At 37.4% G+C, this 19,336-nt stretch overlaps 2 protein-coding genes across 8 annotated transcripts in view; both read left to right on the forward strand.

Annotated features, from left to right (window-relative positions):
• EXOC1 (exocyst complex component 1) overlaps positions 1–16,475 on the forward strand; it is a 29,590-nt gene extending 13,115 nt beyond the window's left edge. For 4 of the 5 annotated variants that reach the window (XM_005149074.2, XM_031048902.1, XM_031048903.1 and 1 more), the window contains exons 9-19: positions 2,479–2,628; positions 4,066–4,171; positions 7,054–7,098; positions 8,075–8,238; positions 9,637–9,747; positions 10,212–10,288; positions 10,835–11,063; positions 12,214–12,397; positions 13,171–13,370; positions 14,870–15,064; positions 15,823–16,475. In XM_005149074.2, coding sequence (XP_005149131.1) covers positions 2,479–2,628; positions 4,066–4,171; positions 7,054–7,098; positions 8,075–8,238; positions 9,637–9,747; positions 10,212–10,288; positions 10,835–11,063; positions 12,214–12,397; positions 13,171–13,370; positions 14,870–15,064; positions 15,823–15,975 — 1,614 coding nt within the window. In that variant the 3' untranslated portion in view covers positions 15,976–16,475. The remainder of the gene's footprint in view (positions 1–2,478; positions 2,629–4,065; positions 4,172–7,053; positions 7,099–8,074; positions 8,239–9,636; positions 9,748–10,211; positions 10,289–10,834; positions 11,064–12,213; positions 12,398–13,170; positions 13,371–14,869; positions 15,065–15,822) is intronic. The other variant, XM_005149076.2, reaches the window with a different exon arrangement.
• A 1,342-nt stretch (positions 16,476–17,817) lies between these two features.
• The window catches only part of CEP135 (centrosomal protein 135), a 39,109-nt gene continuing 37,590 nt past the window's right edge, over positions 17,818–19,336 (forward strand). For 2 of the 3 annotated variants that reach the window (XM_005149072.3, XM_031048993.2), the window contains exon 1: positions 17,818–18,052. The gene's annotated coding sequence lies outside the window, so the exon portion shown is untranslated. The remainder of the gene's footprint in view (positions 18,053–19,336) is intronic. The other variant, XM_031048992.2, reaches the window with a different exon arrangement.

Genomic DNA, 19,336 nt, shown 5'->3' on the forward strand with positions numbered 1-19,336 from the left:
TAAGATAAAATAGAGCAGATAAAATATGTGACCTCACTTTAAGGCTAAGCAGGAAGAGTTCATTAGCTGCAAGAGATGAGCCTCTGCAAAGTATTTCTGCTTGTTGTAAAAGAAGAAGTCTGTGTTCTTCATTTTGAGGTACAGATTCAAGTGTTGGAGGCATAACAGATTTTTGTCCATGTTTTTGTAAAGTCTAACTAGAGCATTTTAACGTCTGAAGAGTTGTATTATTTGTTTAGAATATTTCTTTAAATTAAAGCACGTTTTTATCTGCTTTATTTTTTTCTGATTTCTAATTTAAAATGGCAAACAGAAACATGATGATGTCTAAGCAGCTGCTAATACAAGCAAGACATATTCTGATTTGGAACTCATTAGATGGAAAACCAAAGTTGCATTGACATTTTGGCCAAAATAAGTTATCTTGGAAGTATGAAATTGTTCTTTCTCTTAAAAGCAAACAAACTCAATGCTGTTGTAAGATATTAAGGTGCTTTATCTCCTTTACATAAAAATGAGAATAAATCTTAAAGGCTTTAAACAGAAATGCAACTTTGGATTGCTGTTCACTGCAGTGTTAAAAACAGTTAGCAGTAACTGTTACTAACAATTAATGTACTTGTCTTTATGGTGTCCTAATAATATTCGATTAACCTTACTGTGTGTCTATAACTTTAACAATTTATTATGGTTGGTTGGTTATTGTGTTGGTTTTGTTTGTGTTTTAACAACCAGGTTCAGCCTTGAATTCAAAGGCTTTCCACCTTTGAAATGCAAAATAGCCTGAAGCTTTGAAACTGAAATACTTTAATAACAAACTTGCAGTATCATTTAATAACAGATTGTATAAATGTATGTGCAGTGAGAGGAAGCTTGCTAATTAGATGGAGAAGGAAAACCTTGAAGCTCCATAGTCTTTTGGAGCAGACTTGAACAAGACGTAATTTAGGCTAACCAGAATGGTTAGTCCTGTGGAAAAGCTGGCTTGGAAAGAGATACTTACCTTTGGAGGGGATTTGTCATCTAGTTTTATGAAGGGTGCAAGCACTAGATAATCTTTAAGGTCCCTTTCAACCCAAACCATTCTGTGATTCTACAAAGCCGAATTCAAAGCTTTATTCAGAAGCTGGCATGTTTGCACAGAAGCATGTTTGCATGTTAGTCTTTCACAAATAATGTCAAGACTCATCTTGTATATGTATCATCTGAATGTATTTTGGACACTTTTAGGGCTTTTTTAATCAAAGACTGTTTAGTACCTAATACAATAGAGAAGGGTAAGCCAACGTTGCTTTAATTTTGATTCTGCTATGCAAAATGGCTTCTGTTACAACTTAGACATGGAAAGGCAGTTTTTAAACTGTGTAGCTTATATTCTGCCAACTTGTCATATCCAAGAAGGAACTGCCCAGGAATGCTTCCTCTGTCCTGACCTGTATAAACCACCGGCATGTTATACTACAGGAATTGGAAACTAATTAAGACAATCTTACTGTGCTCCCACAGCACGAACTATATGTAAGATGAAGTCCTGTTGCTGTTATTTAGTACAAGCCCAGTAAAAAAAAGGCTTTACAGAAAATACTACATCCATTTTGAAATAAATCTCTTCCTCCCCTTCGCTAACCCAGGACTAATGGTTGTGTGTTTTGCTACACGACTGAGCTGTGGTATTACCTTGCTTGCTTCTGGAATTGTCCAGGAAACTTGTGATTTCAAGCAAGCAAAAGCTTAAAAAAGCTAAATCATGTGTTGTTCAACCAATATTACGTGATCTTCACTTACAGGGTAGTGTGTTTTTCAGGAGCCAGAAAATATGAGGAGCGTGAAATTAGTTGCTTGCTGTTAAATAGATTGGTTTATGCTGCATGTTGTAAACTGTTTAACTCTAGTAAATGTTCAGTGATAGAGTGTGTGTACCTACATTTGTGGGGAGGGAGAGAGAATGTGTGTGGGCTGATGTTTTTAAGACTTGACCAAGGCTTGGCCAAAGTGGGCTAAAGTAGGTTGACTTGGTGCAGACTTTCAGAGGTGTAGCATAAAGCTTATCATTAGCACCTAAGCCATGTGTTGATTACTGGAGACTTGAAATGTCTTATGTTGTATGGGAACATCTTTAAGATTTATTTTGCCTTAGAAAAATAACATCATAATCTCTTAGAATTTTTCAGAAACAATTGAACACTTGTCATTATACTTTCACTCGGATGTACTTTGCATTCAGTGCAAAGTGGTAAACAGAGCTTTACAGTGAACAAGCTTACTGAGATGCAGTACCTACAACAGCTGTAATATCTCAGATTTTTGTATTATATTAGGTCTCATTACAATCTGCATCTCTAGACTTTGTTCCTATGCAAGGTATCTTAATGCTCCTCAGTTTGACTGAGATGCTGTCTTCATATTAAGTTTTTCAGGAAACTTCTAGTAGATCTATATAGTGCTTCTAGACTTATTTTAATACTCTCTTTTATCAAGGGTCATGATCAGAGTTCTACTCTTGCCCAGCACTCTGTTGAATTGACACTACCCAATCACCACCCATTTCACAGAGATTTACTTCGATATGCTAAACTGATGGAGTGGCTTAAGAACACAGATTATGGAAAATACGAAGGGCTAACAAAGGTATGTGAAGTGCTCAAATGATGCTAGAGGCTGTACGTAATATACTTTTTTTGAGAGTCAAAAGAATTGCCTGTGCGTATGTGTGTGTTCTTTAATATTCCCTTACACTAAATTTAATTCAATGCTCCTCTTTATCCTCTTTGGAATAGGAAACTTCACTTGGTTTTTTGTTGGTTTTTTTTTTTGGTATTTGTTTCATCCTGTATTTTTTTTCCTTCAAGTTTCTTTGTCTCTGTTCTGAAGTCTCATAAGATATAAATATTAATGTAAAACAAGTTTGCTGTTTTACAGTCTAGTAAGAAAAGCAATTAGGCTATTTCATCTTGATGTTCTTATTGCCTGTGTAACATATTTGTTTCAATAGACCTTCATTTCACTTGGAAATATCAAAATCGTCAGAAGTCTTTTGTAAATAGATGAAATAGAAACACTTTGGCTTTGTGTGTATATATGTATATATACATATATATATAACTTTTAACTGTATTGTTCAAAATGGACATGGAATGAAAAAATTACTACAGAAGTGTAGAAAATGTTTAGATAGAGGCCAAGGGAAAGTTAGCCCTTACAGACCAAGTAATCTTTTTTTATTAAAGTACTGTCATTCTTAAAACTCAGCCAGAGAAAATTTAATTAAACTCTTAAAATGGTTTTGAAGTAGTTGTTCTTCTGCCTTCAGTGTAAGGCAAATAATCAATGAATGACTGATGTCTTTGTTACCTTTATAATAAAAAAATTAGGGGAATTAAATATTTATGAATTACGTGTGCTAAGTAACAAAAGTTTGAAGAACACAGGAAAAATATTCTTGGGTGATCTTTGATTAAAAAATATTTCTGTAATTTTTGTTCTAAAAATCTAAACAAACCAGATAATTTTCAAACTTATTTCAGTTAGTTGCCCTTCTAAAATTTGAGCTTATTTTTGGCAGTGTTGCAAACAAATTATTTTGAGATTGACTGAATCCTGTAGTAAGTAGGCACACTGAGCTTGTACCTCCCAGTGTTTTCTGCTCTTCTGTTTTCTTTCTGAGAACAGTAATAAAGAGTCATATACTCAGGAAGATGTGTAGGACTGGCATCCTGTTTGCCTTTTTTGACCATTTTAAGAGTCTGGTAAAAGAGGCTACAGAGAATGGTGCTGAATTCTGTCTGTTCTGCCCTTGAATTCTATGATGCTCCGCTGCTAGTAATCCTACTTGTATGTACCACATTGCTTATCTTTCCTTATGGAGGAGAAGTAGTAGTTTCTGTTGTTCAGTGAACTCACTAGGAGAATTAATAGAACCTGCTTAACTATCATGAATATATTTTTGTTTATGCTACTTTGTTTTTAGTAGAACTTATATACGTGCTGGTTTCTAAGAACTATTTAACAGTAAGATAACAAAGTCAATATGTATACATGTTAACTGATTTACATTTTTCTCTTAAGAATTATATGGATTATTTATCACGACTGTATGAAAGGGAAATAAAAGATTTCTTTGAAGTTGCCAAGATCAAGATGACAGGCACAACCAGAGAAGGAAAAAAGTTTGGTAAGCTTCCACAGGGCATGTATCTTTGAATCTTACTATTTGCTAATGAAATACTCACTACAGTACCTAGAGCCAGTTTTATAGTGGTGTAAAATTGCTTTTGATAAGGTAGAAGAAGTTGGATTAAAAACAGATTGGTAAACTTCTGACTTCTGCAAGGCTGAAGTAGCAGAACTGAAATCTGTGACACTGGTCAAGGCAGAAGGATAAAATATGGTATTTGTCAAATTTTCAAGTCTACACTCACTTTTTAACAAACTACCAGCCATGTTTTCTTACTTGAACTATCTTCCTTTATTAGTAGAACAGATTTGACAAATCAACTTTTGTAATTCAAGCAAGGTTGAGCAGCACATATGTGTGTTGTTTCTGCTGTCATTTTTGCTTTTAATAAGTTTTGAATGGATTTTGAAGAAGCTAGTTTTAATACTAATTCTGCCTAAGGAAACCTGTCAATTTCACTGTCTTTTCAGTGGGAATTACCTATAGTCTGAGACCAGATTTCATACTTTGTTAACTTGTAGGTCTTTCTGTTTAAGTGAGTATGTATTCCTTCTAGGATTAAATAGTCTAGTGTAAGAATGGTAATGAAGCTTTATAAAAATTAAATACTTAGAAAGCAACAGTGTTACAGGTGCATTTATATGTTGGCTATTCTATATTTTAACTGCTTGGTTTCAAAACATGCTTAAAATGTATGTATTTGCCACAGTTCATCAGTTTCCAAATTCTAAATGCAGAAATGATGTACAGCTTTAACTAGTGAGTTCTGCCAAGACTATTTTGGGTCCTGAACTTGAGCTTTGGAGCTTGATGGTAGAGAACAGAAAAAAAGAAATGAAAGGAAGAAAGCAGGAGAGTGGTGAGGCTTGACTGAGGGAGGGGAAGCTGGAAAGGTATCTTAGCAAGCTCTTGGACAGCAAGTGGTGCCATAGTGTATCATTGTCAGAACAAATAACTTTATGATTCTTGAAAAGTTATCTTACTGCAGGGAAAAAACCCCACTTTATCCTAAAAGAAATTAATTCCTAAACCAGTCTAAACACTTTATCTTGGCACTTCTTTTCAATCTGCATTTGTGAGGAAACAGTTTTTGTAGGAACTTCCTAACTTCTGTAAATGTTAGGGAGTGATCAGGCATTTTGGAGAAAGAGGTCCTTCAGTGCACCAGCATAAGAGCTGCACCTTGAGAAGGCTTCTGTTTTGTATTTGTGTAAATGTAGCTATTTTGTAACCGCTTATAATGATGTGTAATTTCAAAAGCTTCTATGTTGAAGTTAGTGGTTGTACTGTTACTAGTTGTTCATTAATTCAAAATACATCACTCCTTAATAGTAAACTTATTTAAGGAATAGTGTAGATGCATAATGCTCCGGTTGTATGCAGACACTAAAGATTACCTGTTTCCAAGCTGTGTTGGTGTGTGTTCTTGCCTTTTTTTTGTGCTTTGGGAATAGCACTGCTATTTGAATGCCCTAAATGCAGAGGCAATGCTGGGAGGATTCTGGCATTCTGTGCTACTGCAAGGTTCTTTGTCTGCATTTTTATGGCAAAAAAAATCTGGGTCGTGAGCATTCACACTTGTCTTAAGTAGTTTGTTTTTTTTTTTCCTCTTCTTTTCTGATGAAGCCAAGACTTTGATACTTAAATACCATAAAAATCAATGTGGGAAAGAGTACTACTATTGTCATATTTTTATATGCTGTGGTTTCTTGAAAGCCACTGTGGATCCCCCGATTATCCAGGGCCTGATCTTTGCCTGCAGTTCTTCACATTCTCTAATATAGTCCCATGCATTTGGAAATTGAGGATGATGAAGAAGTGGTACCAATGCATGACAGATGCATACGCCAAATAAATCAGGCCTAAACCTTTTTATTCAAAAACTGCCAAAACCTTCAAGATCAAAAAAACAGGCTGCAGTTTTTGCAGTTGGACATTGTAACTGTAAGTAGTGTTGCCTACTTGAGAACATCTGGTATTTAAGACATGTTTGTGGCATTTGGAAGTATTTACTCATTCTATTACAGTAGGTTCTGCTTGCCTGCTCCATTTTGGGCAGCTTGTAGCATCCATCTTCATCAGTATCTTCTTAATACCACATACTGCTTTTAGTGTATGTATGCAAATGGCTTTTACTGGTTAGGGATTCTCTGTTTACTACAAATGCCTATTTACCCTGAATTTCACATTGAAGTCCACTTGAGGAAACTGTTTCATTCTGTGAAAACAAGGAAAAATAAAAACCACCTTGTAGATTTTTTTGCCTATGTATCGTTTTCATCCTCTGCAAATTTGCAGTCATCAGTTTTTGGTGCAGCATGAATACAAAAGATGGATTCTCTATGTAAACCTCCTGATTTGCAAACCACAGAAAGGCTTAGCCAGTCTTACTGTCAATACAAATGATTTTGCAGTATTAGTGTGTGTTTTTTGAATTGAAGAGGTGGCCAATATCTCTGACTCAGTACAAAATTACGTAAGTACATCTTAATTTCATGTCTGTTACTGATATGATGATAGATCTTTTGGAAACTGAGTCTTTTGCAATATTAACTCTGACAAACAGAGCCCTAATTTAATGGACTTCTCAATTTGGGAGGACTTAAATGCATTGCCAAAAATATTCTTTGAATATACTATGTAAGACAAAGCAAAGTTTTCTACCTAGAAACTTACTTTGTGATCCATGTAGCTTAGACACTGAATTTCTAGAATAGTACCTCTCCAACTAAATGTGTTTGCAATGTAGTTACTTGCTGCTTATAGTTCTCTGCATGTTTCTTTCCAGTTAGAGCTTAACTTGCATCTTGTGCATGGTTTGTGCAAACTGCATTTTAACTTGTCTTTGTCTTTGATGCTTGCAACCTAATCCATCCCAGCTACACTGCCTCGAAAAGAAAGTGCTGTCAAACAGGAAACTGAGAGTGAGTATAACTAGTTGCATTAGTTGGTATTGTCAATGCATGTGTGTCAATGTAAACATGTAGTGCTGCATTGTGGAAAATCTACCTAACACTGAAGCACTCTGTTCAGAATGAAATAAGCATTAGCAGAATAATTGTTTTTGAAAAGCAAAAATGAAGCACGTGTAGAAGTTGAGGAGGTTTGCAGGTTAAGGTAACAACTTTTGGTTTCCCCACACCACTGGTTGATACAGAATATGTCTCTGCCTAAGAGCTTGTCCTAGTTTTCTAACTCTTGCAGTAGGTTGAGGTAACAACTTTTATTAGATCTGTAGACGTTGTCTTGTGTCCCTAGATCAGATGCCAACATAGCAGTTAAATGAAAGGGTTGTTTTTAGGTTTCTTTATGGTTGAGATGTCAAAAGCTTACGTGAGGGTCAAAATATTTATGATTTCTTGGTCTTGTTACTAGATTTCTCCATCCTGTTCCAACATTTCTGAAAAATTGGGAAAAAAAAATGCTCCTCACCTAGGAGAAGGCCCCAAAATATCAGGAATAAGTACCTGTATGTTAATCATGATCAAAAGGAGGGGAGAACATTAACAATAGGATTACTGTAGCATTGTAGGTCCAGCAAAATAGCTGGAGCAAGCCATGTAGATAAAAAAATGTTAACAGCAGAAAGAACAAGAAGTATCTCTGTGTATATAAAGCTCTTTAATGTTTTCAGTCCTGTGAATTAATTCTTCTGCCTGTGGCAGCCTTTGCCCAACGTACATTCACAAAGATCATAACTGATCTTTGCTTTAAAATTCTCAAGGAGAATATCCTGGTGTTCCTGGGTTTCAAAGCATTTGCAGCTTAGACAAAAATGGAGTTGTTTGATTTTAATGTAGGACTACTAGCAACTCTTGATCTCCTGCATTCTGTAACAGAACTGTTCTTGAATGTTTTATCCTGCCTTTGCTTCCCTCCTTCATAGTGTCTATTCCACAGGTCTTCATGGAAGTTCTGGAAAACTGACTGGGTCTACTTCCAGCCTAAATAAACTATCTGTTCAGAGTTCGGGAAACCGTAGGTCTCAGTCATCCTCACTGTTGGATATGGGAAACATGTCTGCCTCTGACCTTGATGTGGCCGATAGAACAAAATTTGATAAGGTAAGGCAAAATGTTGCATAGAATTTTTGTCAGGTTTTGTATTAGAATAGTTATGCCGTATGCGGGCTCATTGCCTGGTGCATGGTGCCAATACACACCAAATCCAGGTATTTCTGTTCCTTTATCCTAGTTTGCATAACGTAGGAGCTAGGCGTTTCACCAAGACAGAAACATCTTGCCTATCCTTGTATAAAAACCTGTACTGTTTAAATTTTAAAACATGTAAATTTCAAATTCTGCATGCACCACACATCTAAAAAAGGCAGTTTCTGAGAAATATTTAAATCAGAATATTATTCTCTCATAAGATTCCAGGTATTTTATATGCTGCATGTGGTCTTTAAAGCGTATAATATGGTCTAATAATTTTAGGCCAAATACACATTTTTAAGCAAATAGGAATTGAACTGATGGGTTTTCCAACTGATTTTATTTTTCTCCATACAGATGTTCATGAGTTCTGCTGCATTTTGCCAGTATATTAGCAAAAGTGAAAGATAAGACAGCATAATCTTCTTTTAGCCAGGACTTGAGCACGGCCCCTTCCTCAGCCTTTTTCTGGGAGGAAATACTGTATTAAACATTATTAACTGTTAAGTTATTACACATCTGTATCAGCAACTTCTCTAGAATTAAAATGATAGCATTTTTAAAAACAACTTTATACAAGTACAGGTATTGTGCTAATTTTTTCAACTTCTGAATTTTATCTCACACCCATACAGAACACATGACTGTGGCTATAAATACTTGTGGAGTACATTTTGTGTGGTGTAAAGATGACAGATTAGAAGCATGTCTAACACCTGACTTACAATTTCAGTAGTTTGTATTAATAAACTTCAATTATTTTAATGAATTATTGCCAAAATAGTGTTTCATTTTAGATTAAATCTAAAAGTTGTGATGAATGCTTCTGTTTCAGTGCAAAACTTGCTGTTGGTTTATGTAGCAGAGATATATGGAAAAATTTTCTACTGGGCAGTTATCTTCTTACATACACAGTTCACCTGTTTTTCTTCCCTGAGGCTTTGTATTTTGTCTTCTTCCTCTCAGCAACCCAGGCAGAAAAGAGAGTGCCAGAACCAGTGATTTACTAGTAAAATGTGAATGTTTTCATTATAGCACAGAAGTCTTTCCTCAGGCTGTGACTAGAAAACTTTTAGTTGTGGAAAAACGTAGATTGTTCTTTTCTTCCCTGTGTTATATGGATGAGATGGGACTGTGTTGAAGATGCAGATACCAGTACAAGCTGTTTCCGTTTCTGTTAAGTAGAAATTAGTCTTCTAAAGCTTACTGAAGATAGAAAGTAAAGTCTTAGGCAACAAACAGTTAAAATTAGTATTACTAACTGTTCATATTATTTGGTGTGTTGATAAAATATTTGGCTTTCTTCAGATTTTTGAGCAAGTATTAAGTGAACTAGAGCCTCTGTGTCTGGCAGAACAGGACTTCATTAGTAAGTTTTTCAAACTGCAGCAACATCAGAGCATCTCAGGAACAGCAACGGTATGGCTCTTACCTTTTACTTTGGTGGCAGAGTAATCCATCAGGCCTCATAAAAGACCTGTTTAAAAGATAACTCCTGAGTTTATCTGGCAGTTATGTGATCCAGGTGATCAGTAATTTGGTTTTCTCCATTAGCTGGCAGAATCCTTTATTTTTGGCTGACCATTACAAAAATTATTAAAGAAGGACTGACATGTTTATTTTGCCATGGCTTTGTTTCCTCCTAAGATCACAGTAAACACTTCATCATGCTATGTAGGAATGCAGTGGGTAGTAATTGTGGATAGAGTCAGATTTGGTGGAACACAACCATAAGACTACCAGAACCTTGCAAATCCCTGTAATTGCTACCTGTGGAATGGGGGCTGATAATTATGTTGATTTTGTCAGATATACTTATCACTTAAATACAGAATTGGAAAAAAGCTTTTAGTTTCCTTTATATACATTCCTTGTTCTTACAGAATGAAGCAGAGGAAATGGATGGAGGAACTTTATCTCGTTCATACACTTCTGGTGTTCCACAAACAATATTGTCTGAGTATGTGCTGGTGCAATTTGTTATTAATTCTTGAGCCTACATGTGAATTTATTTCGTGTGTAAAGGTTTTTTTTCTCTATAATTGAAATTGTTCCCTTCTAGTGAAAATTAGTAATGAACTCTTAATGTGTGCCCAGACACTGAATGTGGCAGTAAATTTAAAAAGTTGCATATTTGGATAAATGTTTCTGTCTGGAGTCATATGAAAAAGACACTTAATTCTCTAATAGTTTGCAAAGTGAAACTAGGCACTGTAATATGTGAAGTGTGCTTTGGAAATATGCTTAGCAAAGTTGTGAGTTTGTGTGTGTCAACTTCCACACAGAAAACACTTCTTTATAATATTTTATACTTGGGATTATTGATTTTTACTGTGTGGCATTGCCATTTTCTCTCTTAGCAGTACGCTGAAAACCATTAGACTTGTTGAATGCAAATGAGACTACTGTAGCAATAAATAAATTTACCCTCATAATGTTAGCAAAGAGTGTAACATAGCCTCATAAACTGTCAAAGTAATATTTTTATCTTATGCATTTTTAATAGGAAGGACATGATCCGACAAATGATGACAAAAATATTTCGTTGTATTGAACCTGAGCTGAATAATCTTATAGCACTGGGGGACAAGATTGATAGCTTTAACTCCCTTTATATGTTAGTTAAGATGAGTCATCATGTATGGACGGCACAAAATGTGGACCCAGCTTCCTTTCTCAGCACAACACTTGGAAATGTTTTGGTGACTGTCAAAAGGAACTTTGATAAATGCATTGTAAGTCCTTTAATTATTTTAAGCGAACTATAATATTATAGGAAACTCACTTCTACCCAGTCTGATTTTCCTTTCCATATATCTCAATTTTTGCTTTTAATTTGAAGTGAAAATGAGTAACTGTATTGCTCTTCTACTGGACAAATCTTCAAAAAAGATAAACTAATGGATGGTTGTATTTCTTCTTTCTCTCCATTCTAGTTTTCTTCAATAATTAGCTATGTATGACCACTCATTCACTGCTGTGAGGTGGTTGATATTTTTAGTTGCTTATTTAAACAAACTGGAATAAATAAATTTCAGTTTATTTACTGAAGTCAGTCAAAAAACTACTGGTCTATGCCTTTTTTTTACTTTCCAAAACAAAACATTGCAAACTTAGGAAGATTTTGCTTTCCCCTTTGAGCATAATATGCCAGATAGACATCTCTTCCATGTGTTCAGTTACTTCTGTCTAACCTCTAACAAAAACTTGGTTTAAACAAAAAGGCAAATCTTTTGGCAGCAGCAGAGGCTGCTTCCACTGTCAGAAACTTCTTTTTGCTAATATGGTATGACCATTATATGAAATATGGCAAGTTCAGTGGAAGTGTAGCTGCTGGTATAACTTCTTTTTGTATATCTTTCTGTTATAAATGTAATTTGACTCTAGGCCACCAGAGTAAGACTGACCATTCTTGATCAGTTCAATGCTTAAAATATTTTGGTGCTCATTTGTATTATACTGAAATTTTATTTCAGTAGAAGATTAAAGAAACTTCTTGTAGCAGAAGGAATTGTTAGCTTGGCTGAATCAGAAAACTGGAGTTCCTTGTTAGATTATAAAATGAAAATGGGTAATTGTTCCTGGAGGATAAGTTTGGTTTTTTGGTTTTTTTTTTTTTTCCTTAATACTAAATAGACAAAGGAGAAGAAGAGCCAGAAGATTTTGCTTGCCCATCTTCCCTTTTTCTTTCCACTTATTTCTTAGGAAGTTTTTGGGGGTAAAAAGGGAGAGAGACTGAGTAGATGTATTAATTGAAATATAAAATTATTTCTGTGTTTGAATAATTGTCAGTTTTTTCAGTATGTCTGCATTTTTCCTTTACTAGTTGCTACATAGTCTGGAGTCATATTAGAATCTAACATCTGTTTCTCTTTTAAATTTAAGAGCAATCAAATGAAGCAGATGGATGAAGTAAAAATCTCAAAGAAGAGTAAAGTTGGGATCCTTCCATTTGTTGCTGAATTTGAGGAGTTTGCAGCCCTCGCTGAATCGATTTTCAAAAATGCAGAACGACGAGGAGATCTCGATAAAGCATACATAAAACTTATTAGAGCTGTTTTTGTCAGTGGTAGGTCTTTTGAGGTTGTCATAGTAAATAAAGTGATTGCATCCTCCAATTTGTATATAATTTTGCTCCAAGTAACAGGTTTTTCTTTTTAAGACTTTCTGTTGCAAGCCATGTGCCTGATACTTGTGCTGAAATTTTTATTATCTCTGTTATTCATAGGAGAACATGTATAAGCCTTCTCATCATAATATGCTTTTTAAGAGCAAACTGTAGATATTTCCCTTTGTACACACATGTAACTTCACATTATGACAGAGGGAAGTGAAGAGAGAGAGGAGATGGCAGCAACGTGGCACACTCAATCTGAAGTAATTTCCTGTCTTTTCTCCCCCCAGGTGTAGCTTAAATGAGTTGATCAATCTGCATGGGATCCCTGGCATTTGGTCCTAATACCATTCATCTTCACAGCCTTGTGAAGTGCAGAACACTTGAGTTCTGGCTATGAATGTGACCCTTCCTTGGCATGTTAAGTTCTTTGTGGCCTAGCTTGATGCAGCAGAAGGTCTCTCCAGTCCTTCCTGTTTTGCCAGCTATTGTTTGAAAAACAGCAACACCCTTGTTCCACTAGGTTTATTTAGCATTAAAAAAAAGGAGAGAAAAAGGACAGATACATGCAAGCCAGTGACCTCTGGAAAAAAATTCCTTCCTTTTTAAAATGGACATGGATGGACAGACCATTTACCTGTGCATTTACCTGGCAAACTTTCAAACACTTCTAGCTATAGTGTGGTCCTCTTGGTATTATTAACTGTTTTGCTTCCTTTTACTTTCAGTTGAGAAAGTAGCCAATGAAAGTCAGAAAACACCCAGAGATGTGGTCATGATGGAGAACTTCCATCATATTTTTGCAACACTTTCTCGCTTGAAAATTTCTTGCCTTGAGGCTGAGAAAAAAGAAGCCAAACAGAAATATACTGATCATCTTCAGTCCTATGTAATCTACTCACTCGGACAGCCTCTTGAGAAATTAAATGTAAGTATGCTTGAGTTTATATACATTTAAGTGGTACAGAGTAGTCTTAAGTGTTTAGTTTGCCCTATCTATCTCTCTATCACTACCATAATCTCTGTTATTTTAGATTTAAGCATGTCTGGCATTAGTACTCATAAGGGTAACAGTCTTAGATGAAAATAACCAAATTTTTCATGGCAGTTAATAGAACTGACAAAACCTTAATGTTGTCTTTAGCAAGTGGTTTAGAGGTAGGAAAAAGAGGGGAAAAGTAATTGGGAGCTTTGGGATAAATTTCCCCAGCTCAGCTACTGAGAAAATTACTGTAGTTTCTAAACTGTTCAACAATAAGAAAAGTTTTAGAGAAGTTTGGTATGTCTGAAGCTGAACTAAGCATTAAACTCAGTGCAGACTTAGGGTCTGATGTAGTTCTGCCCACTGAAATTTTCCCACTGTTCATTGCTTTTTCTGTGAGCAGGATATCAGCCATTCATTTTCTGAAAATTCTAAGATGTGTTCTCTTTCTGAAAATGAAAATGCTAGCGTGTTGACTCTGACCAGCACCTAAGCTGCCATGTAGTAACTGCTTGCTTGCTTCCCTCTCCCCAAGCAGGACAGGGGAGAGAATAGGAAGAGCAAAAGTGAGCAAACTAGGGGATTGAGATAGAGTTTAATCAGTGGATAGGTAGAGAGAGGAGGGAAAACATTAAATAAGTGGTACAAAGGCAGTCGTTCAGTCCTCCTATAACCAGACCGATGCCCAACCCATTTCTGAGCAACAACTGCTTTGAAGACAAACATCACCCCTGCCCCCTCCTCTAACCCTGATTTTTACAGCTGAGCATGATGTTACATGCTATGGAATATTCTTTTGGCAAGGTTTGACTGGTTCAGCAATAACCAAGAAACACTGGTGCATTACTAGCCCTGGTTTAGCCACAGATCCAAAATACAGCACCATGTGGGCTGCTATTAAAAGTTAACTCCTTTCTGGCCAGACCATTTGAAACAGTTGTACTGTGTTTCAACAGTTGCATTGTTTGAAATGAAGTTGTGGCCCTACCTGTGTGTTTGTAGGCACACTTCCCTCCATTTTTATTATGTTGAGCCAGTGGATGAGGGGCAGTGAGAAGAGAGGGCAATTATAAACAAATGTGCTGAGAAATTCATATTCAGGTGCTCACTCAGTTTATCCAAAAGATCCACTATTTTCTCAGGCTATAGTCTCATTAATCGTGGATTTTTAGGCTGCTTCATTATTACCTGCAAGGTTGCAAAGAAAAGCTTGATTGCTTCTAGAAATGATTAATTTTGGTTTTATACTAGTACTTGTGGAGTGCTGTATTGCTATGCTCTGCTTTAATGTTTATGGCTGGACACTATTTCATGCCCAATTAAAAAACAAAAATGCTTGGAAGCCACAACAGTCGTCAGGCAGAATCCAGACTTAACTATACATATGCTTGTCAAATTAATAAATTCAGACTGTGATAATCATTAATGCTGTTATTGTTTGTTAGCATTTTTTTGAAGGTGTTGAAGCTCGTGTGGCACAGGGTATACGAGAAGAGGAAGTAAGTTATCAACTGGCTTTTAATAAACAAGAGCTTCGTAAAGTTATAAAGGAATATCCTGGTAAGGAAGTGAAGAAAGGATTGGATAATCTCTACAAGAAAGTAGATAAACATCTCTGTGAAGAAGAGAACTTACTTCAGGTAAACTAAAACATGGCTTCAAAACCTTGTTTTTAAAAACCTTTGTTTACATAAAGGCATTTTATTATTGCTTTTTCCTCAGTATTTTGAGGAGTGACTAGCTTCAGCATTAACTCTGAAAAAACATGAATGGTGAACAGAGTTTTTGATAATCCCACTCTGATTCTATTTGTTGTAACATTGATTTGAACTGTGATGTTAGAATTCAGAATGAAAATTCCTTTGTGATTCTCTAGCTGACCATTAATGGGTGATCTCTGTTCTGAAAAAGTATACTGGGAGTAGAGAGAACTCTATTTAAATGAGCAGATGGGAGATTTGCCTGGTACACTGTAGCAGAATATAATTTACATCTTTTTCTGATAGTTACATTATTTAAGTTTTTTCTTACACTCTCTAAACTTTCTCACTATAGTATATGATAATTAGGTTTAAGAGTTGAGCTTGTATTAACAGCTTTTTGAAGTCTGAAACATGAATTAGTAGCACTGTTCTGATTAGGGGTGTTTTCTTTAAAGACAAAAGCAATACCTCTTTCAGGACAACCTCCTCATCTTCTTCAGTATTTCTGCTTTGCAGATTTGGTAGGAGTCATGTAAACATTAAAGATCTTAAGCTTAATGGGTGAAAAAGTTTACTGAACTTTTGTTAGCAAGCTTTAGTTTTAAAATGACACCTGACCTGTGAATCAATTAATGAGGCAATGGTTTGTAGTTCACATAGAGTGTATTGTGCTGACATTTTGCTTGTTTTGACAGGTTGTGTGGCATTCCATGCAAGATGAGTTTATACGGCAGTACAAGCACTTTGAAGGGCTCATAGCTCGCTGCTACCCTGGATCGGGAATTACTATGGAATTCACTATACAGGATATTTTAGACTACTGTTCTAGTATCGCACAGTCTCATTGAGCCCTCTAGAAAGGGAAAGAGAAGCTATCTGAAATTGTGGCTGTATATAAGGGAATCAAACACTATAAATGCTGTTTGTAAAAGGTGTATGTGTAGTTAACTGCCATATATATGTCAAGTTACACTCCTGCTTCAAATGTCCTTCAGGGCAAAATGAAGCCTTTAGAGATTTGTTCAAGTACTGTTTGGAAGCATTAATTCTGTGAAACACTTCGGATGTAGTTTTTCCCTTCCCCTAATGTTCAGATGCCTTTATTTATAATCCTTTTTCTTGTTAAAAGCAGTAAGCACTACCTTCACAGAACACAAAAAAAGATACTACTGTTTTCACTAATATTTTGTATCTTGAAAATCATGTCAGCATTAAAGACGATCAAATCTTTTCCATTCCTATTCTAGAAAGTATGAATGTGGAACTTTATGCGGTGGTTATACTGAATTCATATTCTGATATGTAATATGACTATGGCTCAGTACTTAATTAAATGGTGTTCATCAGATTCTGTATTTCTGTCCAATGTTATTTCACAAAGGTGAAAAGGCAGAGTTATTTTCATTGTCTTGTCTCTGGGCATTGAAGTAGAATTGCCTTACTTCCCAACACATGGGTGGTGGGTTTTTTTTCTTTCATAGAACCAGAGAATATCAGGTTGGAAGGGACCTCAAGGATCATCTGGTCCAACCTTTCTAGGCAAAGCATGACCTAGACAGGATGTCCCAGCACCCTATCCAGCCGAATCTTAAAAATGTCCAACATTGAGGAGTCCATTTCTGTGGGGAGAATATTCCAGTGGCTGATCTCATTGTGAAAAATTTTCCTCTAGTGTCCAACTGGAATCTCCCGAGGAGTAACTTTGCACATTATCCCTCTTTGTGAAGAGTCTCCCATCTTCTTTGCAGCCACCCTTTAAATACTGGAATAGTATTTAAGCTGCTTTTAAGCTGCCTTTTATCAAGGCTGAACAAACTCAGTTCTCTCAGCCTTTCCTTCTAGGCTTCCCAGTGTTTTGATGATCTTTGTGGCCCTTCTCTGGACCTCCACCAGCCTGTTATCTTTCTTTGTACAGCAGGGAACAAAACAGTACAGCATTCCAGGTGTGGCCTGACCAGTGCTGTGTGGGATGACATCTTTATCTCTGCTGGTGATGCCCTTGTTAATGTAAGCCAGCAACCTGTTGGCTTTCTCTGCAGCACACTGTTCAGTCATTGAGCTGCTTGTCCACCAAGGACCCCCAGGTGCCTTTCCAGAGCTGCTGCCCAGGCAGGTAGATCCCAGGTTTTGCGGCACTCTGGGATTGTGCTTACTCAGATGCACGACCTTGCATTTCTCCTTGCTGAACTGCATGAGGTTCTTACTAGCCCACACTTCCACCTTATTTCTAGTAACATGATGTAGCACCGCCTCACTTCATCCTTTCCTCCCCCGCAGCTTCAGCTGCCTGCTATTCAAGGCTCGTTTTCTGCGGAAACTGACGCGTTGTTGGACAGAGCTGAGGTGCGCACAGTACAGACACATGTACAATAGAAATAACCCATGCCGGGACACCAGTACTAACAACGTTACAACTCCCAGCAGGACCCAACGCACCCCACCCCTCCGCCGCGCCGTGCGTCCGCTCGCCCCTCCCCTCACCGCGGGGCCTGCCGGTCGCGCGGGGCTGGCGGCGGTGTCCCGTTGCTGAGGTGACGGGGTGGAAGCGGTCTCGGCTCCGCGCGCCATTTTCAAACGGGCGGCTCGGCCTAGGTGAGGCCGCGGGGCTTAGTGGTGAGGGAGGGCCTGCACCGGGGGAGCGCGGTGGTGGCCTGTAGGGGAAGGAGGCGAGGGTGCTTCCGGCAGGACCGGGCACGGCCGCTGGAGCAGCCCCTAGGAGAGCGCGGCGCTGAACTGCTTCCGTCTGTGCTGTCGCCGGGGAGCGCAGAGCAGCCCGGGCAGCTTCCCTAGCTCCTGGCCTACGCGCTGGTTGTAGCCCCCACCACCTCCCCTTCCCCGCTCTATCTGTGCCTCTGCCGAAGCCTCTCTGAAACACCTCGGATGCTCCTCAGCGGCTCGTCCTGCAAGAATTTGCTTGTATGTCTGGTAAGCCCGACCCGGACGGAGGGAGGAAAAAGAATCGGGGACTGGCAGGTCTTGTGTAGCTATAATTTGGGGTTGCTGAAATGTCTATAAAGCTTCCAGTCTAGCCAGATAAATAATGAGCAGGCTCATAAGCAGTAGGGTTTTCTTGTGCTGTAATGAAAACCTATAGTTTCTGGCGACTCTAAAGAGGAAATGTGTTTTCTAGAGCGAGAGTTGTATTTCTAATGGGCAGAGGTGACACTTTGTAGCAAACGTGGTATTTGAATATCTGGTCCGAAGTGAACTCCCAGCTAACTAACTTGGAAACACGTTGTCAAAACAAGTGGAGGCTCATTCGGTGTGGCTTGAAAACGATGTTGCAGTAACGGCGTTTCACTAGAGAGCCTTCAGCGCCCATGGACTGATAGAGGCATGTGTGGGACCATTAACGTAGTCAAGTGCTTTGCCCACTAGGTGCCTTTTTTGCTTGGGTGAGAACAAACGTAGCTCTTCATAGCATAATGAACTATGTGATCAGTAATTACAGGACAGGAAGACAAGTTTTGGAAGCATATTTCACATGCATTTCAGAAAATAAATAAAAAAGCCTTAAGCATACCAGTTCTGAAGAATGAAAAATACACTTTGGTATTTCCCACCAAGATTAGAAACTCCAGTTCATAGTTCTTCAGTATTAATATTATAGACTCAATAAAGAGATTGATTTCATAGCATATAAATTTGTCTGTGCTGATTTCTTTGTGTTCCATTGTTACCTAGGTAGTTTTACCTAGGTAAACCTGAGTAAATTACTGCACTTACCCCAATTACTGCATTATGTTTTCCATGGCCAAGATGTGTCTTTGCTTTAGTTTTTTATTACTACATTTTTCTTATTGATAGCACACATATTGCATGTGGAACAGTTCTTAACCTACACTCATGAAATCTGCTGTATTGTTTTCAGACTGAAAGGGGTGGCTTAATGTGCTGAAGCTTTTGTTTCATATTCCACCTGTAATGGTTAGTCTAATACCTATAAACATTGCTTCTTTCACACAATTTCATGCAATTTGAGTCTGTACTTATAGCATGAAGGGACTGGATTTGAAGTTTCATTGTTGCCCATGTCAATGTTTGATTTCAGTCATCAGTGACTTAGTGCAGGAGGGAACAGTTCATGGGTGCTAAATAAGTTTCACAAACACTTGGGTCTTGAAAAACTGCTTACAGTTGTCCAGGCATGTCACAAAATGAAGCAGGTGAAAGCTGTTATCTTTAGCAGCCTTTATGAACAAAGGAGGA

This window comes from Melopsittacus undulatus, chromosome 7 (genome assembly GCF_012275295.1).
Source record: "Melopsittacus undulatus isolate bMelUnd1 chromosome 7, bMelUnd1.mat.Z, whole genome shotgun sequence".
NCBI classification, from domain to species: domain Eukaryota; kingdom Metazoa; phylum Chordata; class Aves; order Psittaciformes; family Psittaculidae; genus Melopsittacus; species Melopsittacus undulatus.